The sequence below is a fragment of the Psammomys obesus genome, unplaced genomic scaffold, assembly GCF_907164565.1.
Source record: "Psammomys obesus unplaced genomic scaffold, mPsaObe1.curated_primary_1811, whole genome shotgun sequence".
NCBI classification, from domain to species: Eukaryota; Metazoa; Chordata; class Mammalia; order Rodentia; family Muridae; genus Psammomys; species Psammomys obesus.
In genome coordinates this window covers 12394696-12407900 of record NW_026596069.1, presented here as the reverse complement: position 1 = coordinate 12407900, position 13205 = coordinate 12394696, and the positions used below count along the sequence as shown (strand labels likewise).

Genomic DNA, 13205 nt, shown 5'->3' with positions numbered 1-13205 from the left:
CTTAATGAAGAAAAGAGAACAGGACACCCAGATTTCCTTTTCTTCCTCCCCGTGCAGACCACTGACTTGCAGACTAATTGTACAGTGCCAGCTTTACTGTAAAACAGAGACTAGAAACGTACACCTCAATGCAATTATTAAAGGCGATATGAAATACTGTAAGACATCATCTAAACTGTGTCTAAAGATGAGGCCAAAGCAGCTCTCAAATTAGGGGACAAATGTACCACATCTGTCCTAAATAGTTTCCCAGTCTGTATTGAGACCTTTCTCCTTTATATCTTTTATTCTATATAGAACTTGCTTCAAGGAGAGAGACACACCTTGAAACTATCTGTTGAAAACAGCTCTGGCAAGGACAAAGCTCTCCTATTGTAGAACAGTGCTGAACTAATACTCTTGGACTCCGATATGAACACAGGCTTCGGGTTGTGTCTGATAGCTTCCTACATTAATCTACACCATCAGTGAGGCTTAGGATAGTCTCCTCAGTTTCCTAAGATTTGTTCCGTTTTGGAATGTTGTTGTCACCGTTTTTAACATGGGACCTGAGGCCTTAGAGAAGGCCTATGACAGGCTTTTCTTGTGAAAGCAAATTTAATGATGTGTCTTGTCTCTGCAGACCCAGGGGGCAGGCTCCCCTCGCTCCTCTCCCAGCCACACCATCAGCAGGCCGGTCCCCATGCCCATCCGGTCAGCTTCTGCCTGCTCCACACCAACGCACGCCCCGCAGGACTCCCTCACTGGGGTAGGCGGAGATGTGCAGGAGGCATTTGCACAAAGTAAGTGTTCTCTCCTTTACTGTGTTCTTCTTGGGCCTGGCAGATTGTTCACCAAGATCATTGGGCAGTAGACAGTTAAGAATCACCACAGCCACATGAGGGCCTTCACAGGAGAGCCCAACCTTTTGACTTCTTGGGGCCACGTTTGTCATGGACAAAATTTACACTTGGAAACTGTGCAGTCAAGTTATGAATAAAACCTCACAATTTCACTGACTTTGTGATTTGGGGTTGGGGCAGGCTCACAGCCGTCCTGAGCCTCATGTTTCCTACAGATTCCGGGTTGGACATCTCTGCTAGGGTGTCCTATACCCTGTGTCATCCTATACCCTATGTCAGAGCCTGGCCTGTGCATTTTAGAAAGCCCCTGTGGCATTCTTGCTTGCTTCCCCGAGTCTATCTTCTTCTAGCTTCTATTGCTCTGCCCCGCTTTTGAGTAAATCTTGATATCTAAGGGCACAAAGAACTTCTTTAAAATGCTTCATGAAAACATAACAACTTCAGTTCACTCTGAAACTCTTATTTCATACCATCATCAAAGATCGAGACTCAGATTAAATAATCCCAGCACTTTAACTTTGGGGCGATAAAGACAAGTTATCATTTGACATTGATCATATCATATCATTGGCATGTTCTAAAGAGTTGCTTCCTGGCTTCTGCAGTCCGAGCTCCAAGGCGAAGGCTGTATGATTAGTCAGAAAGAGAGTTACTGGTGACCAGCCTTCTCCACGCAGGCCCGCTGCCTCCGTTTCTTTTCCCATTGCTAGACAAGATAACTTGACAAAAGCAACAGAAGGGATAAAGCATTTATTTTTATCTCACAGATCAAGGGGAGGGGAGGAGTCAAGACAGCAGGAGCTAGAAGCAACTGGTCACATGACACCCACAGTCAGGAATCAGGCAGCAAATGCTTACATGCTGGGGTAACTTCACCTTCTCCACTTCGTACAGTCTAGACTCCCCTTTCCAGGGAACGGCCCAACCACAATTAAGATGCATCTTCCCCCATCAATGTTAAAAAATCCCTCACAAGCATTCTTGGAGGCTAATGTTAATCTAGTTCATCCTTCATAGGTGTGCCTAAGGGTCCATTTGTGGGGTGACTCTAGGTTTTGTCTCATCACAAAGCAATGCTAACCATCACAGGCACCCCAAATCAAGAGATTTTAAACTTCCTCTTTTCATCATTTTACAAGTTTATAGATACTAAGAAATCCCCCTCCTGAGCACCGTTCCAGTCTAGCATGCTTCGATGCTCCAGGTGACCACTACTAAGCCCTTCTCAGCACGGCCCTGTGTCCAAACAGCTGTATCCATGTTATTTGTACTTCACAGACTCTTCTTCCTTCACCCAAGTTAGACTGTATTTCGCACCTTGTGGTCTGCAAGATACCTTTTCCTTAAATTAGAGATATATTATGATCGTCCTCCAAGTAGTCAAGTGACAATGTAAGGAAGAAAGACCTTAAACTGGATATGTCAAGCAAAGCAAAACATAAGCAAAGACAGAAACCAAATAATAGACCCCTGGTGTGTGTGCCAACCAAATTTTATAACCTCAGCGATGCATAAAAATATGGAGGCATTCTCCGAAACAAAACCAGACCAAGGGAATCAGCAGACAGAAGTATAAATTGCCAATAAAGAAAAGATGTGCAGCCTCAATAGTGACTGCAGAAATATACATTTTAATCAGACTCATCATTTGCCCAGCAGATTTTTAAAAATGTTTTTTGGCGTCAGCCATATCTAAGGATAGTAACCATGCATGGAAAAAAAAAAAAAAAAACCCTGCCGTCCATCATGTATGGGGATAAAGATCTTAACACAGTGTGCTGAGCAAAATGGAAAATGGAAGCTCCATTGCAGGGCTCTGCTTTCTAAACATGAACATCATCCAAGAGCTACCTATGTAATTCACAAAATACATTTCTTTCTTTCTTTTTTTTTTTTTTTCATTTTTTAGAAGGGAAAATGGCCTTTCTCTAAATCAGATTTTATAGAACCTACAGTACATTAAATCAAGTAGTGCTTTATATTATGATTAATGATTTTTCTTAGTCTTTTTGATTTTTGTAACTTAAACATATTCATGGTTTTATTCACATAGTATTACTTTGGGAGAAATGATAATGATATGTCACCTGCAGGGAGCCCCTAGCCCATGAAAACTCATGCCATGTAAACTTTTTCTGTAATTGATGTATTCTTAATCTTGAACGCTTCCTTCTGAAGATGTTATGGTAATTAATTCTCTGCTCCATCTCTACCATACTGACTCCCATGCCACCTCACAAATACCCATTTAACCCTTCATGTGCCTGACACGTCAGAATAATCGTTTTCTACCATGGACCACCTTCCAACAGTCAGACTCTAAGTTAAGGTGCCCGGCACGTATCTGCCCATCTGAGGAGCAGAAGCAAAAATCTTCACCCCTTTTCCACTCTCTGGTGGCATTCAGTACATGATGCCCCAGTGTCAAAGGCATCTTTCCCGGAATGGAGATCTGTGGAAGCCCTAACAGGAGACAGAGCCTGTGCTTCCAAGGGACAGACTCCAGTATGCCCGGCCACAAGATAATGGCTGGGACCGGGACGTAACAGCTGCCAGGCTTTGCTTCTGTGTGGACTGTCCTCAGTAGGATGTCCACCCCTTCTGAGTCACTTGGTTGGAGGAGGCGGGGAGGTGTGTCAAACTTGTACCAGATCACCATGAAATCTACGAACTATCATCATTCTCCCGGTCTTTTCACGTTAGGGCAGGCGTACTTTTTTTTTTTTTTTTTTTTTCATTCAGAGGACTTGGTAGACAAGAAAACTGGGTAAAAACTGGGTGCGAAGGAAAAGCTCTGACACTTTTAAATGATTGCTTCTTCATTGAAGGTTCAAGAAGGAATTTAAGGAATGACTTGCTGGTAGCCGCTGATTCCATCACTAACACCATGTCCTCTCTGGTGAAAGAGCTGAACTCAGGTGCGTTTCGGTGCTTGACGCTCGTAAGTTTGCTGCAGAAGGATCTTTATGCTACGGGTCCCTCTTGGAGACCCCCATCATTGCCAAATATAAACGGAGATCTTAACCTTTTAAAGGGAATTTTTAATTTATATTTGAATGCGTGTGTGTGTGTGTCTGTGCACATGCTTTGTCTGTGAGAAGGCCTGAAGAGGGTTTGCGATCCCCCGGAGCTTGGGCTGCAGATGGTGTGAGTCACCGGATACGGGTGCTGAGGACTGATTTCGGTCTTCCACAACAGCACGAAGCTCACTCTCAGTCACTGAGTCACCATTACAGCCCTGAATAAAAGAAAGGAAAATGCTACCTACTAACCTAAGTTACAGTTCATTCATTTCAGTATTGACTCTCACTTTAGAAAAAAACAAAACCCACTGGCTGGTGTCTGGCGAGCTGGTTGTTGCTGCGTGTTGAACCTGGGTGCTTGTTCCTAGGCCCTGAGCTTCCTGTGGAGCCTGGGCCTTTATCCGGGGTCCTAAGCCTCCTAAGGAGTCTCTCCGTTTCTTCAATCGCCCACTAGAGGTAACGAGTGAAACAGAGAGTACTGTGGATTCGGAATTTGCGAGGACTCAGTTTGAGGATCTGGTTCCATCACCGACCTCCGAGAAGGCTTTTCTAGCCCAAATCCACGCCCGAAAACCCGGGTACATTCACGGTGGAGCTTCAAGTACCATGCACGGTGACATGTGAGTATCGTGTTCTTGGAGACGGTTTCTCGGTGGCAGAGCAATTTATAGGCAGCCTCTCGAGAAAGTCTTTAAAAAATACAAACAAAAACGAACAAAAAGCTAAAAGGGTGCAGTTCCGCTTTCTGCCAGAAGAGGCAGAAGCGTGCTGCGTTTAAGTTTGAGACTGGGGAAGTCTTCTCTTCTTCACAATTTGCAGGGTGATCAGTAACTTGAAACAATCCGTGTTTAATGAAAGCCTGGCTCACCCGAGGCGCTGTGCATGGATGGCCCTCAAATTATGAAGAAGACATACTCCAGTAAACACCTAATACAACCCAGCCGTGGTACGTTTCAGCCTAGCAACACCACACGCTACAGGGACTCAATCAAGGGTTAGCCTTCTGACCCCGGTGACCGACACACGCATATTGCTGGTGTGGGAGAAGAAACCAATTCAAAACTCAAAGAATGATCCCTAGCGAAGGCATGTCACATTTGAAATTAGTAAACAAGTCCCCACTCACAAATCACTTGCCCTAATAAGGGGGAAAGCGCTCTCCCAGGCCACGCATGACATTTCAAAAGGTAAGTCTCCTTGTCCTCTTAATTTACTACCCTTTCACTCAGGGAACAACCATGGTGCTAGAGCAGCCCGCGTGTAAGTCAGAAACAAGAACCACGAAAGCACTGGGTAGAAGCCGTTAAACGCATGGGATCTTTATAAAGGAATCCGGTTTGACCATTTGCGGGGGTTGTTATCACAGACAGCTGGAGATCCTTTTCCTCTGCATGAATAGAAGTCACAGATGGGCAGAGGGGTGGTCCCGAGTTCCAGGGTGTGACTTGTGGCTCTAAGCCTTGAGGTATAAAGGCACCACAATTACAGCTCTGGGCTTGGGTATCGATGCTCAGGGGCTCTAGTGACACTTCCCGAGCTTGAAGCCAAGACCCTCAGATGTTTGACCTGCGACAACTCTCTCAAGCCGTAGTCCCTGTCGTGTTGACTAATGTTCTCATCTCGCCACAGCTCCTCTTCCGTAGTTTCTGCTCCTCCACTGTCTATCATAATCTATCATACTTCCAGTACCTCCACCATCTGTTCTACTCTTAGCGTGGCACAGTTTTTTCCTGTCATCTGGACCCCCTGCATCCTGGTGGTCCAGCCTAGAGTTTTGAGCATTACCTGCAGAGCCTCAGTTCCTGGTGACTTTCTCTGATGGTTCAAGCCCCCACTTTCCTATTGATAACACTGCAGACTTTGGCTCTCTATCCAGCCAACACAGCCCACCCTACCTATGATAAGGCCGTAAGTAAGCAAAAGACCATCAGGAGACTCATTTGTTGGGATAATGCCCAAGAAAGATGCCTTCCAGATGACCCTGACAGCAAAGACTATCTCTCTATGTACATGTGTACACACAAGCCTCAAATTTCACCAAACACAGACATTTTGCTGAGTCATGGGACGGTTTGTCCTCTCCCCATCCTGAGCAAATATTGTTTCCAGATGCCTTGAGTTATTTACTGTTCGAATTCATAGAACGGAGTCTTCCAAAGCCAGAGAGAGTTGCTTAGAGTATGTGTGATAGGAGCAAGGACTCTTCAGACAGAAACTGTGGCTCTCACAGCCCCTGTGGATGCAGTCATCTTTGGCTGCTGGAGTGGTGTTCCTTCAGGGTAATGGTGCAGACTTCCAGTCAGAACTCCAGAATTGGAGGCGGCCATTTGTCAAAGGCAGTGCTGCTTAGCTGATGGTGTCCCACTGAAGACAGCAATGATAAGAGAGAGGTCCCTGTTGGCTGTCATCCAGAGGGCCAAACAGCCCAGTCCCAACAGTTTGCTCATTCATAGGAAAACAAGTGAAGACTGCCTGTGCTCAAGACTAAGAATTAACATTCCAAATATACTGAAAAATGTGTGACTCCAAACCAAGCACCCTTACAGAGAGTTGGCTCCTGTCATCTGTCTCATTACCTGGCTAGGTTTGTGTGCTTTGACCAGAGCCTGCAGCATCAGTGACACTCCCGCTGGGTTTTCTGTGACCCTCCATCAGCAGAGGCTGAGACAGAGGGAAAATTAGGGGCCCAGCTGGAGAGCCCAGCTCGGGAAGGAACAAAGTAAGAAGGAAGAGAAGGAAGTGAGGTGGGGGGATGGAGCAAGGGTTACGATAAAGGTTACACAAGGGCGGGAAGCCCTAAGATCACAACAGAGGGATAATGCTTAATGCGAAAAGTGCTTCCAATTGGTCTACAGAATAAACTGGCTGTTTTACGGAGCCAATGAAGAGACCAATCAGAAGTCTTTGTGGTGCTCTGGCTCTCATTCTAAGTAATGAGTAGAAGACCAGAAGTACCAGAGTTATAAAGAGACCTGTTTTGAAAGCCAGCTGTGGGAAGGCAGCCTGTAAGAGCAAACAAAATGGTTACGACATCATCTAAAGTGGCAGTGTGTGGCTGGTTCTATTTTTAGTTTGTTTTCTTGTCCTAGCCTATAAAATCTAGAATTGCTTGATATGTCATTCAAAGTGGTGAATTAATTGTCGTGTTGTTCTAGTAAATACACACACACACACACACACACACACACATATATATATATATTAGCTTTTTATTATGCATTTTATAGTAACTACTTAACACATCTTTACCCCAGTCCTAAAACCCAAGGTATGAAAGGCCTCCCCACCTCTGACCTGCTCTCCCTTGGTAGCCAGGGACCAGGACCAGCTTTCAACAAATGATTTGGTAGTTGAAAATGGAGAGTTGATGGAAGCCTCATGGACTCTTTAAAATTGGCCCTAAGCGTCCAAAAGTAATATGCCCCATCGATAAGATAAACGTGAACAATGGCATATAATGTCTATCCCAAGCTCTCCTTAACTCATCTTGTCATTTGGGAGCATGTTTTATTCTCAGCACTGCCTAAGAATGTGCTGTTTTAGCCCCAGGAACAGGGTTTGATTTAGATTATGAACCTGCATTCAGTCCTGTAAGTCCTTTACACGTGGAAGGAATGGGTGAAAAAAGTCCCCATTAGTGAATGAGGTCATTCCTATTTGCTTATATTAAAACTGGACAATGCAAATGGATTTTTCAGATTCAGGGCTGGTAAAAATTTGTATGGTCAAGAGCTACAGGTGTGATGTCCTAGTATCAAGTTGCTGATATTATAAGACTTATTTTACCATAAAGTGTACTTACATATATGTGTGCACTAGCGTGTGTGTGTGTGTGTGTGTGTGTGTGTTTAAGCTTGTGTCTTTGCAACACAAAGACAGTTAAATCGTGCACACATTTCCTTAAGCATTATTTCACTAGAGGGCTCACTCTCCTTTCAGAAAGGATATAAAAGGACCTCTCATATCGTGAAACTATACATCCCTTCTAAAGACATATTTGCCTTGTAGAATATTTTAAGGGCTATCATTTCTGTATGCCATATGAAAACATAAATGGCCAGTGACTTCCTTGACAGGTTTGATTAAAATGAAAATATTGTATTTGCATATTCTCCAGGCCTTTTCTTTTTCGTAAGTTTCCCTTTGCGTCAAAGGCAACATGAACATGAACTAGGGAGGCTCCAGGGAAACACAGGAGGGAAGAAAGCAAAGGATTGGAGTTCCACCTGCTCCTCTCTGTTAAGATGTTACTTCCAAACACCTGCTGTGTTTTCCCAGGGTCCCAGAAGACGGGGATCCTTATGTACAACCGGAGGATGATAACTACGAGAATGAGTCTGTGCGGCAGCTGGAGAGTGAGCTGCAGATGGAGGAGTACCTGAAGAAGAAGCTGCAGGACGAGGCCTACCAGGTACAGGGGCCAGCAGCATCCCTGCCCCTGCCCACGGCCCTCCACAACTGCCCATTCCCTCTTTCTTCTCTACTTTTTCAGAATATTCTGGTGGTATCCCTTAGTTTGTGCATCCCAGACAGCACTGTTTTAAACACCTCTTGTAGCTCTCTATTCTTCCAAATTGCCATCTGGAAAGTGAAAAGGGCCTTTGTGACTTTGGAAGAGTCGTGGTGATGACCAATACAAGCACCTCAGGATTGTGAGGAAAGTTTTTTTTTTTTCCCTAAGTTAAAATATAGAGGCCTGGGGAGATGGTTCAATTGATAACACTCTTGCAGAGCAGGCGTGAAGACTGAAGTTTGGGTTTCAAGAATCCAATTGAATGTCGGAAAGGCGTGGCAGCCCAGCCTGTAATCCCAGCAATCAGAAGGTAGAAACAGGAGACCCCAGTTGGCCAGCCAGACTAGCCAAATCAGTGATCCCTGGGTTCAGTTAGGAGACCTCAGGGAATAGGGTAGAGAGCAATAGAGGAAGACCCCTGGCATCAACATTGGGCTTTCATACGCTCTTGTCAGTTCCTGCACCCACAAACATATGTCCATGCACACATGCCTGCGCACACACCACAAATGCAAACGTGTAAAAATATACACCCACGTATTAAATAAAAGGTTGAAAAGTAATAATAATCACACAAAGGACATGGCACGAGGCAAACAAATGCACGCCAGCACAGCTGCTCCCCTGAGTTGCCTGTGACCTCCTCATTGCCTGTGTCACGTCAAACATAAGTAGGAAGGGGGCAGAACTGACTGAGAAACAATGGGGGAACTGCAGGCAAGGCGCAGATAGACAGACACTGAAATGGGCTGGTGTATGCCAACCCATCTGAGAATTCCCAGGACATGGCTCATGCAACCAAGAATAATATAATTACTTATTCTTGCCAAGAATAGTGAATTTGCCCCTTGGGAATGGCCCACTGCCTGCTTCTCCACAGGTGTGTTATTGGGCTCTGAGGGCTCAGGGATGTTTGTGTGGCAGAGCCAGCTGGTCCCAGCTTTCCTATCAGATGTTTTGTCAGCTGACCACACAAGCTTTCTCCACCATCTTAGGCCACCAGTGGGCCTCTCTCTCTCTCACATAGACACACACTCTGTCAGGGCAGAGAGTCAGTGAGTGCCAGCTGTCTCTTGGTTCTGTGCTATGTGTACACAGAGCCTTGAAATGTTCCCAAACAGCAGAGAAACTGATTCCCAAGTTCACCCAAACAAAGTGTTGCTTAAAATGAGCCTTTAGCCTTTTCAGCCTAGCAACTGAAATCTTCGGGAGCAATGAAGATGTTTTTCAAGCCATTTCAAAAATATTAATAATAATAAGTGTGTAGAGCCATGCTCCTGTGCTAAAAAAAAAAAAAAAAAAAAATGTTCACCTGATTGCAGAGCTTGATGAGTGAGAATTCTTTGTGACTTCTGTGGCTTTATCCATAGAAAGAACCAGCCTTGTATGTCAGGGAACCTCTGGGAAGCCTAAGGGGTGGTACTCTATAGGCATTTTATGTGGGTCTGCAGATGGAGGAGAGAAATGTAGCTAGATCGTCAAAAGTCTGATTTGGGGTGTTGGAGATGCCTGCCGGGCCCTACTCATCAAGTTTATCATCGGTTCCTGGGGTTTAGTGACAACAGAAACTATAATTCTGCATTTTTAGGTGACTTGTCTATAGTCTACAAGTATTATATTCTTAATGAATTAGCAATCAATGCCACATGAGTAAAGTAAATGGGGATTCTATTAATGACATGATCTAGCTGGAGTTTTGCTGTGCCCGGTGAATCTGTGGTCTCTCTCACTCTCCTTGCCTCTCCATGCTTGGTGCTCTCAAGGAAATGATCTCAAGGAGGAGAGCAGGGGAGGGGCCATGTGTTCTGACTCAAATGCATATCCTGGAGTATGGTGGCATGGTGTTCTTCAAAGGCTGTGTAAGCTGGAGGTGACAGGATGGACGGAATGCTTCTGTTGTTCTCTGGACTCTCCTCTCTGTGTCTCTGTGCATGGCTTCCAGCCAAATAATTCACCAGCTTGACTGCCTCGCAGACTTGACATGTCACCTTTCTTGTTTGTGTCCTTTGTCACCCACAGGTCAGCTTGCAAGGCTGAATACAATATCCTTTTCTCACTCTCCTCTCAAGTAAGTACCCTGTTGTTTGGGAGGAAGCATGGACACTGTAGGCTGAGCTGAGACGACTCTGGGCCTAAGCTCACCTTCACCCTTTCTATGTGATATGGTATACTCCTTCCCCGCCACTACCACAGTGGTAACCACAGAGCTCATGAGAACCCCGTGTAAATCCCCAAGGCATCCCTGGAGTTGACTAGGGCAGCTGCCCCAGAAACTTTCCATGACCCCTGAGATACCACAGACTCTCTGTGGCCACATCACCAGTGGCATCAGAGAAGGAAAAGACCAAGCTACTTCAGCATCTCTGGATGTCAGCTCCTCAGTCCCCCAAAGAGCAAATGTGTACACCTTAGCCAGGGACAACACAACCAAAGGGAAAACAATTCTGCAGCCCTGTGTTTTGAGGGTGACTAATTCAAATCCACTGAGGAGTTCAGCATCATGGAAGTTAACTTAACATGTCATTTGGGTTAGTACTCTAAAGTTTGACCTAACAATGGACCAAATGCTTAAGCCATTTTTTTAATCATTGAAAGACTGGTACTTGACTGTCAAGATCACTTGAGCGTCATGTCCTACGTAAGTCATGGGCACCGCATTTTATTAGACCTGCTTCGAAATATGAATCTCACCAAAACTTAGCATGATTTAGACAAATTATTAAGCCTTTATGAGTTTCACTTTCCTCTGTACATCATGATATTAGACCTACCTTGAATGCAGGAGGTGGACAAATGGGATAGAGTTTTAAAGAGCTTGAGCACAGCGTAATCGGCTGCGGGCACGCACATGTAAGCATCCCTCCACTATGCCCCATGCTTTAGATCCCATGCAGTACGAGGGAGCTGCTGCAGTCCTCACGGAAGTGTGGGTGGACCACAGGACTCAGAACTACTTTGCTGTTTCCACTTTTCGAACCAAGCCAAGACTCAGCTACCTGCAATGAAGGAGGGCCCCGCTGTCCCAGAAGTCCAGATGGCTTCTCTAGCGCTAACTATCAGCCATTTAGTGCTCCCTCATCACGGTCTAAGCTAACACACTTCCTACAGCAGTCAGGCTGGCCTGGCCAAAGGGCCAAAGGGACTGTGTCTAATGTAGTTTCATGATCCTTCCCAACTCTGGAATCTCATGAGTCTACAGGGTAGCTGATAATGCACTCTGCCAACCCTGGTTGCTAATTTTAGGAATGAGCATATTCCTTCAACAGTATTTCAAGCAGTAATAGATACTCACTAGCTCCAACACTACAAACATCCCAGCTCCAGCCCCATGTTTGCATCAAGGAAGTAAGACTGCACCGAGAGGGCAGAGCTCCTGAGCTGTAAGGAGAGATCTTACAACCACAATGTTCACTCTCCCTTGCATTTGAAACTGTAACCCCGCATGCTCTCCTAATTCAAAATGATGACAGTGAAAATTTTTCCCGGAGCTGTTTTTGAAAATATTCCTGCCAGTTATAGAAAAATCTAGTCCCAAAGGAAAGCTTAATAGCATATCCTTCTCTTGGCTCCAACAATTTAATCATTTTACTTCTTTTATTATTTAAACATCAGGGGCCTTAGAAAAACATTCATCTTTTTTCCAAAGGTGATGAAATGGCCTTGATATCAACACACATGGAAAAAAATGTATCTTTTTTTGCACCTAAAAGCCAATTTTTTCATTTTTTATTTTCTTGGAAGTTTGGCAGTGAACAATGAAACAGGTGTGTCCTCTGTCACTTACTGCACAGATACCCTGACTACATGGCATTCCACAGGAGCCTAAACACAAACGTGCTCAGCAACCCAGTTGCTGAGTCCGCCAACTGGGCCAAATGCATGTAAATTCTTACATAGTGCTACATTAAAAAAAAAAAAGTGGCATTTCACCTTTACACCTTCTTTAACCTACTATGTTTGTAGTGGGTCAATTAGTTGAAATTTTAAGACTATCTATAGAACTAATATGTTTTTATTTGAACTTTCTGACTATACTGAAATACTAAAATCATCCCAAAATACATGCCTCTCTTACCCAAAGGTCATGAACCAACGTCACTGCCTTGACATCAGTCAGCCAAGTACCGAGGCAGAGGTGTTCATGAATAAGGACAGGGCATGGGACCTAAAGAGCAAGAAATACTCTTCCTCAGTTTGAGTCAGGGTATAGGCCTTTTTATAAGCTGTAGTGTGCCTTTAACCCTTCATGAGCTTCAGGGCTACCCCAGGAGGACCTTAAGAATGAGGTTTTTTTTAATTTTTTCTTTACAATTTATTCATTATATATCCTGATTGAAGCCCCCTCCCTCAACTCCCCTACCATTTCTCCTTCTTCCTCTCATCCCCTTCCCCTAGTCCACTGAAAGCAGGAGTTCTCCACTATAGCCATCTGCCCATAACTTGTTAAGTCTCATCAGGACTGACTGGATCCTCTTCCTCCCTGGCCTGTCAAGGCTGCATCATGAGGGGCAAATGATCAGAGAGCAGTCAACTGAGTTCATGGTAGAGGCAGCCCCTGCTCCCCTCACTCAGAGATCCACATGGAGACTGAGCTGCCAATCGGCCACATCTGAGCAGGGGGTCTAGGTCCTCTCCATGCATGGTCCTCCCTTGGTGCATCAGTCTCTGCAGGAACCCCTGGGAAATGACGAGAACTCCACAACATCTCTTCCAGAAGACACATACTGCCAAAAACAGTGGTCCCTGATTTTTATAGGAAGGAAATACAATGAGAGAAAGAGTGTGTGTGTGTGTGTGTGTGTGTGTGTGTGTGTGTGTGTGTGTGTG

General features: G+C 44.9%; 1 protein-coding gene across 4 annotated transcripts in view; it reads left to right on the top strand.

The window, feature by feature from the left end:
- Dtna (dystrobrevin alpha) overlaps nt 1–13205 on the top strand; it is a 349673-nt gene that overhangs the window by 333575 nt on the left and 2893 nt on the right. For all 4 annotated transcript variants that reach the window (XM_055625819.1, XM_055625818.1, XM_055625820.1 and 1 more), the window contains 5 exons: nt 623–782; nt 3671–3760; nt 4320–4485; nt 8144–8276; nt 10398–10446. In XM_055625819.1, the coding sequence (XP_055481794.1) occupies nt 623–782; nt 3671–3760; nt 4320–4485; nt 8144–8276; nt 10398–10415 (567 nt within the window). In that variant the 3' untranslated portion in view covers nt 10416–10446. The remainder of the gene's footprint in view (nt 1–622; nt 783–3670; nt 3761–4319; nt 4486–8143; nt 8277–10397; nt 10447–13205) is intronic.